We start from the raw sequence: 15,228 nt of genomic DNA on the forward strand, positions 1-15,228 counted from the left end.
GTTCCCATTGTAATCTGAGGTAACCTTCGCTGTCCACTACACCTCCAATTTTGGTGTCATCTGCAAACTTACTATACCTCTTATAGTCACATCCAAATCATGTATATAAAATGATGAAAAATAGTGGACCCAGCACTGATCATTGTGGCACTCCACTGGTCACAGGCTTCCAGTCCAAAAAACAACCCACCATCATCATCCCTCTGTCTTCTACCTTTGAGGCAGTTTTGTATCGAAATGGCCAGTTCTCCCTGTAATCCATGCGATCTAACCTTGCTAACCAGTCTCCCATGGGGAATCTTGTCGAACACCTTACTGAAGTCCATATAGATCACATCTACCGCTTTGCTCTCATCTACCTCTTTGTTACTTCTTCAAAAAACTCAATCAGTTCCCTTATTGATCAAAACCAATCTTTGCCTTGATTATACTGAACAACCCAGCCTTAATTACTCTGTGCAGGAAAGAATTCCATATTTTGACCCCTCTGCAATTATACCCTCTGGTCTTAGATCTCCCACGAGAAAAAAACAGTCTCTGCACATCCTTTTTTAACAAGTCTCCCAAGAAGCTTGTATGTTTCAATAAGGTTGTCTCTCATTCTTCTAAGCATGAAAGAGTACAAGTTCAATCTACTCAAACTCTCCTCTAAAGAAATTCTTTTTATACGTGGGATCAACCTAATTTGCCTACACTGCCAGTACATCTTTCCTTAGGTATGGAGCCCAAAGCTACGGTATTCTAGTGCCCTGAAGTGTTTTAGCAAGAGTTTGCTATTTTTATACTCTATTCCCTGGAAAATAAGGATGACATTCCATTTAAGTTGCTAGGACACTTAGCTCCCTTCTACCCCAGGAGAAAGTGAGGACTGCAAATGGTGGAGAACAGAGTCGAGAGTGTGGTGCTGGAAAAGCACAGCAGGTCAGGCAGCATCCTGTGTTTTTCCAGCACCACCCTCCCTTCTACCCCAGTACTGATGTCAGTCCCCATGAACGAAAATCCCACACCAGTTTTCAAAACACACGTTTAATGCCTTGATTTTCTTTACCCTATGCCAGTTCAACCATGGCATAGGTAGCAACCCCAGATAATTACCTGGAATGTTCTGCTTTTTAACTTAGTTCTTAACTATTCAGAATCTTTCAGCAGAACCTCCTTTCTAATTTTATCAATCTCGTTGTACCAATGTCTTTTTTAAATTCATTCAAGGAATGAAGGCATTGCAGGCTAGATCAGCATTTATTGCCCGTCCCTAAGGGCAGTTTAAGAATCAACCACATTGTTGTGGGTCTCAAGGCACATGTAGACCAGACCTGAGAAGAATAGCAGTTTCTTTCCCTAAAGGATCTTAGTGAACTAGACTTTTTTTTTGTTGAGTATAACTTCAGGAGAGTGGGGAACCTGTACTCCAGTGAGAGTCATGGATTCATGGTCATCATTAGATTCTTAATTTCAGATTTTTAAAATTGAATTCAAATTCCACCAGCTCCGCTCTCACTCCGAGGTCCTGTCTAGCTCCAAGAAGATGTCCTTAACCCTGATGCCAAGGAGGCAACAAATCCTTTAGGACTCTCACTCATGCCTGAAAAGAATAAAATGTCTATCCATGCCAACACCATTTCCCTGCACTTGACCCATATCCTTCTAATCATTCATTCTCTCTGCAGTCCTCACTCTTGTCCACAGCTTTTGGACAATTGCACTTACAGAGGTTCCTCAACAGCTGCTCTTGAGGACTCTGTAATAACTCAGAAAACCTGACTGGAAAGCAATATCGTTTACACCAAAGTAGAGCCACTGCTCATTGTGTACATAGTCTAGTCCCAGCCGAGATCAGACAGTTGGTCTGCTATTTTTTTCTTTCACACCCAGAAATGCTATCACAAACAACTCAGTGAATTTCCCATCCCCAATCTCACAATGCCTCTAAAAATGATAACTGCCCCTGGTAAAATAGGCATGGAGCCAATGAGATATTTATAAGCAAAGCCCATTATGGGCAATGTAAACCATCATAAGTGAAGGGGGGGGCTGTTGGGAGAGCTGGGAGAGGCTAAATAAAACTGGAGTTGGAGGGGGGAAATAAAGCACTGCACCCCCCCCCCCCCCCCCCCCCCCAGTGCCCACCTCTCTCTAAAAGCACCTACAGCATTGATGGACAGCACATGCTCCTTCCCCAAGGACACCCAAGTACAAACGTAACAATGGAAGAGGAGCAGACTGTCGGTGGGTCTGCTTTTAAAGAAGTTTAATCTATTTTCTAACCAACCCTGTTCAGAGATGTTACTTCACCTTTCTTCAACTTGAACTTGGGCCTCCTGGCTCAAAGATAGAAATACTACCACTGCATCACAGGAGGCCCTTTGGGCCTTTTGCAGCAACCCAAAGAGCATCCCAGTGTAACGCCACATTTCCCATGGCTAACCCACCTAGCCTACACATCCCTGGGCCAATTTAGCGTGGCCAATCCACTTAATCTGCACATCTTTGGACTTAGGAAGGAAACCAGAACACATGGAGAAAACCCGCACAGACACGGGGAGAATGTGCAAAGTCCACACAGTCATCCAAGTCTGGAAACAAGCCTGGGTCCCTGGCACGGTGATGCAGCAGTGCCAACCACTGAGCCACCATTCCGCCCTTGAGGTCTGTTTTATAATTTTTTTTAAATCGTGAGGAGATTAATTAGTGATCCTCCAGGGGCCTTGTAGTACTTTTTAAACCAATTTTTCTAATCAACCTGTTCAGAAATGTTGTTATAAACTCTTGAGTAGGTGGGACTTGAACTCAAGCCTCCTGATCCACACTACCGCTGTGCCACAAGAGGGCTAAGGTGATGAGTTCTAGCAGAGTAGGCCATTGCTTGTTACCAAGGGAACTCAGTCAGCAAGCTCCATAGGGAGATTGTTTAGTCATTCCCAATGGGCCTTATGGGATTATCATAACCCCCATATCTGCCTCTCATACAGGCACACCTTCCTAATCATAATCACAGACCAAGTGTGAGTTACCTAATTTAAAAACTCCTGCAGAAAAGTGTCCAGGTAACTTTCCTCCATCCAGGCTGCAACACTGTCTGCACAGTGGACTCCAGCTCTCCAGTCCAGGCTCAAAGTTTCTCAAATTGCAAATATTTGCAACTTGTTTGTTCCCTGTGGAACACCTTAGTGTCCAGCAGCTGCAACACATCAATTGACCTGCTATCTAACCTATTAACTAATGATGACAACATCCCCTGCTCTTTACAATTGAAGAATCCCCACTCTTTACCCTTGATTTTTAAATGTACCAAAGTCAACATGATACCCAACGAGTATGATGTTAGAGAAAGAGAAAAAAAATTCTAGAGACCTGAACGCAAACTGAACGCCTTATTTTTACTTAAGAGACAAGAAATACTCACCAATCCTACTGGCTAACCAGCCTTTTCATTTAGGCAAACAACTTTCAAAAGCTCTGTTTTTCCTTCATTCAACTCTAGCACTCTATTGGAAGTCTCACAGAAGTGCTAGTTTGCAGTAAGTTGGCTACTTATACATGCACCCAACACAATGGGCTGCTCTGAATCAGTTAATGAGGATCAAGTTTAGATATTTTTAATCAACCCCCTCACAAATGTCATGGCATCTCTGGAGCATCTGATACTTGAACCCATTTCTTCAGGTCCAGAGATAGGAACATTACCACTGTGCTACAAGACTTCTATACTGAGCCAGTCTACATTGAGTTTTAATTGGACTGCTCCACCACTTAAAGATAAATCTGCACAAATCTCACAAGTACAGAATCAAATCTGCAGATTTCACCTCACTCCAGAATGCAGAAAGGTTTACCAGGAAAGCTCCAGGGATGTGATTCTTCAGTCATGAAGAAAGATTGGAGAAGCTGAGAGATCTTTCCTTGGAGAGGAGAAGGCTCAGAAGAGATTTGATAGAAACTTTAGTCGGAGGGAGGAATTCTTCCCAATTGTAAAAGGATAAAAATAACTAGAAGGCAGTGTCATAAAATTCTGCAAAAGACGAAAAATGCAAAGTGAGAAAAAATCTTTTCACTCGGAGTGGTTAGGTGATGGAATGCACTGTCTGGAAATGTGGTGGGGACAGGTTCAATTGAGGTATTCAAAAAGGCATTGGATGGTTATTTAATTGGAAACAATATGCAGGGTTATGAGGAAATGGTGATAAGCTGACACCAAATCAAAATGCTCAGAGAGCTGGTGGTGACACAGTTGGCTGAATGGCCTCCTTCTGCATTATAACACTTTGACTCTGTAATAGATAAGATACAAAGAATCTATTTCCTCTGGTGGAAGAAGTCCAGAACATGGGCAATTAAATTTTAAATTTAGAGCCAAGACATTGAAAAGTGAAATAAAGAACCACTTCTTTAAACAGTCATGGAAACCTTGAACTTGTCACCCAGAAAATGTTCATGTTTGGCTCTGTGATCAGCTTTGAAAATGCAGATTTTTCTGGATCATGCTAGCTTAAATGGGTTTAAGTTACAAATGGCAGGTAATTTATTTAAGTGGCGGATCAAGCTTTTCTGCTGAATGACTTTCCTTATGTTTCCCTGAATACAACTTGTGACACTGTGTGGTGGGGAATTACTAGTGAGTTGCAGAAGGCCCACGAGATATATCTACATTATGATGAGATATACACAATGCAGTCAGTTAGATTGGACACAGCTCAGGAAGGCAGTGTTTGGCTGTTTTGGGGCAGTTACTATTAAAGATGATGTATTTTCCAGTTAATATTAATGGAACAATATGCCACTTGAAATGATTAATTCTCCATGAGCAGCTGTGGCTGAGCTTGGCTCAGTGTCATTTGTGTCCTATTATTGTTGTGACTACATTTCACAAGTATCTTTTTGGTGAAAAAATGCATTGGACTGTCCTGATGCTGTGCAAGATGCTAACATTGAACTTGTTTTCTTTATTGCTTAGCTGTGGGCAGAACTTTTAACTAAAATGGCCTGTACTATTTGTTACAGATTCATTTGTGAACAGCCAGGAGTGGACGTTGAGCCGCTCTGTCCCAGAACTGAAAGTGGTAAGTGAACTCTTCTGTAATTAGTTTGGTTTTGTTTGAGTCACAAATATTTGAACACCAAAGTTAGATCTGTACCTCCCATTGAGCTCCATTTTAAATTTATTGCTGGCTGACTAAAACTTCTGGCCTTGCTGAACCCAATGGCTCACTTTAAGATAATAATTCTATCTTTTAAGTGCTGCTTAAGGCTAGGAGAAGGAGTGCTTTTCTGTGGTACTCAGAAGCTCAGTCAGGTAACATCTTATCTAGCTAACACCAATTGTTACAGTTAACCTGAGAATGTAACTTTTAAAAAAAAAAATTGTGATTTACATATGAAAGAAGTAAAACTACCATGGTCATTCCATTAGATGAGAGACTTAACAAACAATCAAGGTATTTTTCAATGTATAATTTCAGTTACATCACACTGTAAACATTTGCTATAAATTCTGTGTCTTACAATTGTGTCCTCCACAACCACCTAATGAAGGAGTGGCGCTCCAAAAGCTAGTGCTTCCGATTAAACCTGTTGGACTATAACCTAGTGTTGTGTGATTTTTAACTTTGTACACCCCAGTCCAAAACCGGCATCTCCAAATCTATCTCAACGATGAGATTATCTTGCTGCATCTGCTATGGTTTTCACAAGGGATGTAGTGAGATCCTTGCCGGGTGGTGGTGAGATGTGAATTGGTGCTTGTTATTGATTGTTAAATGCTATGTTAACAGCCCACCTGCTTCATCAATATACATACTCCCATCTTACCAAATGCACCCAACAAGCAGATGTCTGGAAAACCCGACAAGGAAATCCGAGGATGTATTTGATGAATTCAGTTCGCTGCTTGCTCCAGACAACCTCGATGTTGGCTGTAGATGAAGGCACAATCCTTGGGCATCAGCCTCACACACTCCTCCTCGAAGAACATTGGCAATTGCCATTTTCTAACCCATCATGACCATCCTGGCACATAACTGATAGAAAAGCAGTGAGCTCTGGAAACAATCTGGCATTGCAGGGCACACCAGCGATTCACATGGAAAGGCTGCAGCAGTGACAGTTTATGCACAGGGGTGGGCACCCAGCTCACAGCTTGGACAGACTGCATCTCAAGGCTACTCACTTACTGTCTTAGCATTCATTCACTTAACACCTACCTGCTTTGTCACAATATCCCTACCTTAACTTGCCATGTCCTGATGATAGGTTCTGACCTGGATCGTCAAGTCCCCTGCTCCTTTGATGCTGCTTGACCTGCTGTGCTTTTTCCAGCTCCATGCTTCATCGACTCTGACTTCCCAGCATCTGCAGTCCTCACTGTCTCCAATTAGCTCAGCCAAACAACCAGTCCTTAGCCTAAGAGTCCCACATCTTTTGTACAGCAGTTTATTATGTTAGTCTCACATCTGCTCCATTGCCTAATAAAATCCTAACTGATCCAATCTCTCTTCATTCATCAGTCCTGCATACCAGGAATTAGTCTGCTCAACCTCTATTTCACTTCCTCCATAGCCAGAATGTCTTTGCTCAGACAAGAAGACCAAAATTGCACATGGTACCCCAGGTATGGTCTCACCAAGGCCTGCATAATTTTAGCAAGACATCCCTGCTCCTGTACTCAAATTCTCTTGCTATGAAGGCCAACATACCATTTGTGTTCTTCACCATCTCCTGCACCTGTAGGCTTATCATCGGCTGGTGTACAAGGACCTGTCCATTTCCCATTCACATAATAATCAACTTTCCCGTTTTTGCTACAAAGCCTCACGTTTATCAACATTATACTGCATCTGCCATAAATTTGCTCACTCACTTGTTCAAATTATGCTGAAGCTACTCAGCGTCCTCCTCATAGCATACCCTCCCACTCAGCTTCGTGTCATCTGCAGATATAAAATGTGGTTTCCTCATCTATATCATTGTGACAATATATTGTGAATAGTTGGAGTCCTAGCACTGATCCCTACAGGACCCCACTGGTCTGCACTTGGAAAAAAATGTGTTTATTTATGCTCTTTGTTTCCTGTCTGCCAATCCCATGTACCTTAATTTTGCACGCTAATCTCTTGTGTGGAACCTTATCAAAAGCCTTCTGAAAATCCAAGTAATTCACATCCAGCGGCTCCTGCTAATCCACTCTACTAGTTATATCCCCAAAGAAATTCTGGCAGATTTGACAAGCGCAATTTTCCGTTTGTAAATCAATGCTGACTCTGATCTTGTCACTCACTATCATCCAAGTGCTTTTATAAAGGACTCTATCATTTTCCCACTGCCGATGTCAAGCTAACCAGTTTATAGTTCACTGATTTTTCTCTTCCTTTTCTCCCTTCTTAAATACATTAGTTACTGTCCAATCCTTAGGAACTATAGCAGCAAATATAAGGGGTCGCTTATCTAAGTGAGAGATGAGGAGGAATTTCTTCTCTGAGGGTAGTGAATCTGTAGACTTCTTACCTCAACAAAGAGTTGCTGAGGCTGGATAATTAAGTATATTTAAGGTTGATTTTTAATCAGTAAGGGAATCAAGGATTACAGGGAAAACGGAAAGTGGAATTGAAGATTATCAGATTAGCTATGATCTCATTGAAATGCAGAACAGATCTGATGGGCTGAATGGCCTACTTCTGCTCCTCCTTTTGATCTTGCAAATGCAGCCAGACAACGGCTTGACTCACTTTGCAAATGTTGGTTTTCGATAAGGAGGGCCATTGTGTCCTAATTCCGATCTGTCACTGCTACTCCTCCATATTACTTTGTATGAAGTCCCTCATTGTTGAAACGATAAGGTATCCTACTGTCTGTGTCTGAGCAGGTAGCCCAGGCACTCCTCTGAGTGCTTACCAGAGTGCCCTCACTTTCCGCGATAATGTTTCCCACTGAATGTCTCTTCTGAATCCTCTCCAGTTTAATAATATCCTTCCTATAACTGGGTGACCAGAACTGGTCACTGTATTCCAGAAGAGACTTCACCAATGTCCTGTACAACCTCAACATGACTTCCCAACTCCGAAACTCAAAGGACTGAGCAATGAAAGCATGTGTGCCAAATGTCTTTTAAACCACCCTCTCTATATGTGACGGAATCTTCAAAGAATTACGTACCTGCACCCCGGGTCCCTCTTTTCTACAATGCTACCCAAGGCCCTACCATTAATTGTATAAGTTCTACCCTTGTTTGTTGCACTAAAATGCAATACCTCGCATTTATCCAGATTGAACTCCACCTGCTATTTTACAGCCTATTGACTGATTTGATCAAGATCCCTTTGTAATCTTAGAAAACCTTCTTCACTATCTACAATGTAACCAATTTTGGTGTTATCCACAAACTTACTGACCATACCTTCCATATTCTCGTCCAAATCATTTTTGGTAACTTCCTCAAAAAAAGCAGTCGAATTTGAGAGACAGGAATTTCCTCACAAAACAATGCTATCATAGAACATAGAACATAGAACAATACAGCACAGAACAGGCCCTTCGGCCCATGATGTTGTGCCGAACATTTGTCCTAGCTTAAGCACCCATCCATGTACCTATCCAATTGCCGCTTAAAGGTCACCAATGATTCTGACTCTGCCACTCCCACAGGCAGCGCATTCCATGCCCCCACCACACTCTAGGTAAAGAACCCACCCCTGACATCCCCCCTATACCTTCCACCCTTCACCTTAAATTTATGTCCCCTTGTAACACTCTGTTGTACCCGGGGAAAAAGTTTCTGACTGTCTACTCTATCTATTCCTCTGATCATCTTATAAACCTCTATCAAGTCACCCCTCATCCTTCTCCGTTCCAACTAGAAAAGGCCTAGCACTCTCAACCTATCCTTGTACGACCTATTCTCCATTTCAGGCAACATCCTGGTAAATCTTCTCTGCACCCTCTCCAAAGCTTCCACATCTTTCCTAAAGTGAGGCGACCAGAACTGCACACAGTACTCCAAATGTGGCCTAACCAAAGTCCTGTACAGTTGCAACATCACTTCACGACTCTTGAATTCAATCCCTCTGCTAATGAACACCATAGGCCTTCTTACAAGCTCTATCCACCCGAGTGGCAACTTTCAAGGACCTATGAACATAGACCCCAAGATCCCTCTGTTCCTCCACCTCACTAAGAACCCTACCGTTAACCCTGTATTCCGCATTCTTATTTGTCTTTCCAAAATGGACAACCTCACACTTGGCAGGGTTGAACTCCATCTGCCACTCCTCAGCCCAGCTCTGCAGCCGACAACAGTCCTCCTCATTATCCACAACTCCACCAATCTTCGTATCATCTGCAAATTTACTGACCCACCCTATGACTCCCTCATCCAAGTCATTAATAAAAATTACAAACAGCAGAGGACCCAGAACTGATCCCTGCGGAACTCCACTTGTAACTGGGCTCCAGGCTGAATATTTACCATCTACCACCACTCCCTGACTTCGACTGGTTAGCCAGTTTTCCAACCAAGTGGCCAAATTCCCCTCTATCCCATGCCTCCTGACTTTCCGCATAAGCCTACCATGGGGAACCTTATCAAATGCCTTACTAAAATCCATGTACACTACATCCACTGCTCTACCCTCATCCACATGCTTGGTCATCTCCTCAAAGAATTCAATAAGACTTGTAAGGTAAGACCTACCCTTCACAAATCCGTGCTGGCTGTCCCTAATCAAGCAGTGTCTTTCCAGATACTCATAAATCCTATCCCTCAGTACCCTTTCCATTACTTTGCCTACCATCGAAGTAAGACTAACTGGCCTGTAATTCCCGGGGTTATCCCTATTCCCTTGTTTGAACAGGGGCACAATATTCGCCACTCTTCAGTCTCCTTAATCAATTTTTGCCTGTCTAAATTTCCGTAAATCCTATTTTTTATAATCACCTCCAACAATTTACCCATAACCAAGGTCAGACTCTCAGGTTTATAGTTCCCCAATTTCTACTTACAGCCTTTTTGTAGCTACCCTCCAGTCATCAGGCACTTCACCTGTAGTTATAGACGATGCAAGTATTTCTGCCAGGGATCTCATACTTTCCACAATGTTCTGGGACACATTAGATCAGATCCTGGAGATTTATCCACCTTTGTACTCTAAGACCTTCCAAACTTACTCTTCTGTAATGTGAACTGTTGGTAAAACATCAACGTTTATTTCTCTGCTTTTTCTAGACCACAGTGAGAACTGATACAAAATATTCATTTAGTATCTCTCCCATCTCTTGGGGTTCAACACAAAGAAGACCTCCTTGATCTTGAAGAGGCTTTATCGCTCTCTAAGTACCTCTTACTCTTAATCTATTTGTAGACTCTCTTTGGAATATCCTCAATCTTATCTGCCAATGCTATCTCGTATCCCCTCTTTGCCTTCCTGGTTTCTCTCTTAGGAATGCCCTGACACTCTTTATATTGATTAAGAGATTCAATTGAAACAAGTTGTCTATATCTAAAATAAGATTCTCTTTTATTCTTGACTAGAACCTCAAAATGTTTATTCATGCATTGTTCCTCAATCTTACCAGCCTTACCCTTCACTCTAATAGGAACAAAATGCCTCTGAACTCTCATCGTTACACTCTTGAATGCACCTCACTTGTCAGACATCCTTTTACCTGCAAACAGTCCACTCCAATCAACATTTGAAAGTTTTTGTCTCAGACCATTAAAATTTGCTTTACTCCAATTAAAAACTTTACCTTTTATGGAAGGCTTACTCTTTTCCATAACCATTTCAAAATGAATGGAATTATGATCGCTAGAGCCAAAGTGTTCCCCGACTTTTACCTCAGTCATCTGCCCTGTCTTATTGCCCAAAAGTCTAGTTTCGCCCCTTTGTAGTAGGAGCATCCATATATTGATAAAGAAAATTTTCTTGAACACATTTGAAAAATTCTTCACCATCCAAACCTTTAATACTATGATAGGCCTGGTCAATGTTTGGAAAATTAAAATCCTCCATTATTACAATCTTATTAATCCATTCCATTGGAAAATATAAATGCATTTGTGTGCCTAATCATTTCACTGGATCCTCAACTTCATTTAAGTGCAAGATTAGCCCTGGTCAGAGCAGCTGTTTGACATTGAAATAACTGCACAGAGGCAGGTATCCTGTCACCGAGTCACTCCTTAGTTCATTGTGCATGGTACATTGGCTACAGCCAGCTCAGAGTCAGTCCCTGAACTGAGGAGATTCTAAATTCTCTTTTTTTTTGTTTCATGAAATGGTACAAAATGTAAACAGTTAACAATAAAAAGAAAGCAAAAAGACTGCTCTTAACAGGGGGAAGGTGCAGGATGGCCAAACCCCAAACCCCACCATGCAATCAGGGAAATGAGGACGCACCTCAAATCCCACCCTGTCATCAAAAGGGAAACAGTAACAAACTCATACAAGACAGTTTAATCAAACAAACAATAAACCAGTGTTTAGAACACTGACACCCAGCAAACCACTGCCCCCCACCTTCCGGCAGCGAACCCCTCACAGCGCTTCCCGCTCTCTGTCCGCCCTGACACACCTTCCCGCTCTCGGGCCGCCCTGACACACGGTCTGGTTATCTTCTGTTTATATTGGTCAGGCAGAGCTGCCTGATTGGCACTGGTTAACAATCCCAATGAAGGAATTCGTAGTCAACCAACCAACACTTGGTTCCAGTCACCACAGACATTTACAATGTTCAGCAACCTCACTTACTCTGGGGCCCACTTGTGCCACAGAGATAGAGGCAGAAGTGAGGACTGCAGATGCTGGAAACCAGAGTTTGGATTAGAGTGGTGCTGGAAAAGCACAGCAGGTCAGTCAGCATCCGAGGAAAATCGAAGTTTTGGGCAAAAGCCCTTCATCAGGAATGGAGGACTTTTCTGATGAAGGGCTTTTGCCCGAAATGTTGATTTTCCTGCTCCTCGGATGCTGCCTGACCTGCTGTGCTTTCCTCCCACAGAGGTAGAGTCCCTACCCCTGGACTGAGGCGCCTGGGCTCAAGTCGGACCTGCTCTAGTGATGTGTAATGACATCTCTGAATAGGTTGATTAAGAAAATTGGTTAAATATAAACAAACCTGACTCACTGGATTTCTCTGTTCACGCTTTCAAAGCCATTTTTCTTGACTTAATGAGACAAAGGAATGTGCTCACAGCATGATTCTTGCTGAGTGAATGAAAAACCATAGAATGATACAGTACAGAAGGAGGCCATTTGACCCATCATATCTGTACTGACTCCCGCAAGAGTTAACCCAGCTCGTCCGACTATCCAGCCCTATTTCCATAGTCCTTTAAATTCATCACTTTCAAACATATATCCAGCTCTCTCTTGAAACCTTCTATGGAATTTGCCTCCACCCCTCTCCCAGGCAGCACATTCCAAATCCTAACAACTCCATGAGTTTGTCCTCATCTCACTCCAAGCTCTCATGCTGACAGTCTTGAATTTGTGCCCCCAGTTACTGACATACCAAGTAGTGGAAACAGAATGTTTGTTTATCCTGTCAAAATTGTTCATAATTTTGAACACCTCAAGGTCACCTCTTAATCTTCTCTGCTCCAAGGAGAATAAGCCCAACTTATCTAATCTTCTCTTGTATCTGAAATCCCTCATTACTGGTACAATTTTCATAAATCTTGATTGCTCTCTCACCAGGCGTGTAACATCTTTCCTTAAATAAGGTGCCTGGAACTGAACACAATACTCCAAATGTTATCTGACCAATGGTTTGTGAAAGTGTAGCATCACTTTGTTGTTTTTATATGCTATGCCTTGACTTATAAACCCAAGGATCCTATAAGCCTTCTTAACTTCTGTTTTAACTTGCCTGGCAACCTTCACAGGATTATGCATGTGAATCCTGAAGTCCCAAAAAAGCTAACATATTTAGCTGCTCATATAACCATAGAATCCCCAGAGTGCAGAAACCTAAGAACGTTAGAAATAGGAGCAGGGTAAGCCTCTAGCTGGGCGAGTCTGTTCTACCATTCAATAAGATCATGGGTGATCTTTTTCATTGACTCATGTCCACTTACCCGCCCACTCACCATAACCCTTAATTCCTTTACTGTTCAAAGATCTGTCTATCTTTGCCTTAAAAACATTCAATGAGGTAGCCTCAACTGCTTCACTGGGCAGGGAATTCCACAGATGCTCCATCCTTTGGGTGAAGGAAGTTTCTCCTCAACTCTGTCCTAAATCTGTCCCAACTTATTTTGAGGCTATGTCCCCTAAGTTCTATTTTCACCTGCCAGAAGCCATTTGGCCCATTGAGTCTGCGCCAACTCTCTGAAGAGCATCCCGCCCAAACGGGGCGGCACGGTGGCACAGTGGTTAGCACTGCTGCCTCACAGCGCCAGAGACCTGGGTTCAATTCCCGCCTCAGGCGACTGACTGTGTGGAGTTTGCACGTTCTCCCCGTGTCTGCGTGGGTTTCCTCCGGGTGCTCCGGTTTCCTCCCACCATCCAAAGGTGTGCAGGTCAGGTGAATTGGCCATGCTAAATTGCCCATAGTGTTAGGTAAGGGGTAAATGTAGGGGTATGGGTGGGTTGTGCTTCGGCGGGTCAGTGTGGACTTGTTGGGCCGAAGGACCTGTTTCCACACTGTAATCTAATCTAAATCAAACCTGCGCTATTTCTAGAAGGTTTCAATGTAAAAAAAATGAGTATATTTAACTTGCCACTTGAGTGCACGATGATGTCTAAACTACCCTCTTCCTCTTCATTATTTTATAAATTCATTCATAGGATTTGGGTGTCATTGTCCAAGCCAGCAGTTATTGCCCATCCCTAATTGCCCAGAGGGTAGTTAAGAGGCAACCACATTGCTGTGAGGTTGGAGTCATCTGTAGGTCAGACTGGGTGAGGACGGCGGATTTCCTTCTCTAAAGTACATTGGTGAAGAATGGCTTTTACAACAATCCACAGTAACTGCAAGATCGCCATTAGACCAACTCGCCAGTTTTATCCCAGATTTTTATTGAATTCAAGGTCACCATCTGTCATGGCAGTATCTAGAGAAAGAAAGCAGAGTTAACTTTTCATGTCCAGTGCTGCTTCTTACTTTGCTTTTTCTCCATAGCTGCTGCCAGACCTGCTGAGCTTTTCCATTAATTTCTGATTTTTCTGATTTCCAGCATGCACAGTTTTTTTGTTTTCTCACATCTGTTGTTGTGGATTTCTCAGGACATTAGCCTATCGGTTTGGTTTACTATGATGCTACTGCTTGCTCTTGTTCCAGCCCTGCCTCCCCTCCTCTGTTCCATCCTCCCTCTTACTCCAGAGCTGAGTCCTATCTGCTTGATAATGCTTATGTGAAGTACTTGAGGGCGTTTCAATGTGTCATAAGGACTACAGGTTTTAGTGGTTGTCTTCGTTCCTGTGGGCCTCTCCCTCCAATGTTTTCTGTTGCATGTTAACAGAAATTTTGGGCAGTTTATCTGTAGAATGCTCCGTGGGCCAAACTGAAATGTGAAGAAAATACTATGAAGTGGTGTGAAATTTCTGGGGTTTGGCTGGGAGACAGCAGCCAGGTATCCATGACTTGATACCTTGTGACAGAGCTATGTGCCCTCTCACCAATTCGTGATTGGTTGTCAGGTACCATCAAGGGTTGTTTGCTCACTTAATTAAGGGGTGGATCTGCACTGCAAACCCTTTGTCTTGTTTGTGTTGATTTTAGGCTGTCCTATGTAATTAACAGTCTTTGCTGACACAGAGCAAAGTGTACAACGACAATGTAAAAAACAGGCTTGATAACCCCAGTTCCCAGAACAGCAGAGTCAGCGTGTTTAAAAAAACACTTGAGAAAGTCTCCAATTACATAATGCTCAGACATCTCATACACAATGCATTACTGTCATTTTATTTAGTACAATCATTGCTGCTTTGTAGAATGAGGGGTCACACCCTGGACACTGCATCTGAGAGAGATACTTGGGGATTTTATCCCAGAGGGTTAGTGAGAGTATATGGTTTATCACTGTGTAGGGAAAATAATGATCTTTTTATATATTTCTTTTTATAATAGTACAGGAGTTGTGCATGTTGCTGCTGGCTAGACAAACATTTATTGTGTTATCTATTTTTTAAAACGGAGTGTGGTCCTTTGCCCAGTCATCCTCTGCTTGACTCAAAATTTCAAAATTATTACAATGCAGGAGCAGGCCGTTTGACCCATTGTACTGCACTGGCTTCATTATCT

At 42.6% G+C, this 15,228-nt stretch overlaps 1 protein-coding gene across 1 annotated transcript in view; it reads left to right on the forward strand.

Annotated features, from left to right (window-relative positions):
• agap3 (ArfGAP with GTPase domain, ankyrin repeat and PH domain 3) overlaps positions 1–15,228 on the forward strand; it is a 375,300-nt gene that overhangs the window by 39,075 nt on the left and 320,997 nt on the right. Inside the window, exon 2 of the mRNA XM_043687548.2 lies at positions 4,999–5,057. Within this exon, the coding sequence (XP_043543483.2) occupies positions 4,999–5,057 (59 nt within the window). The remainder of the gene's footprint in view (positions 1–4,998; positions 5,058–15,228) is intronic.

Source organism: Chiloscyllium plagiosum, unplaced genomic scaffold, assembly GCF_037043375.1.
Source record: "Chiloscyllium plagiosum isolate Xiang-an unplaced genomic scaffold, Cpla_swu_hap1 HiC_scaffold_4, whole genome shotgun sequence".
NCBI lineage: Eukaryota > Metazoa > Chordata > Chondrichthyes > Orectolobiformes > Hemiscylliidae > Chiloscyllium > Chiloscyllium plagiosum.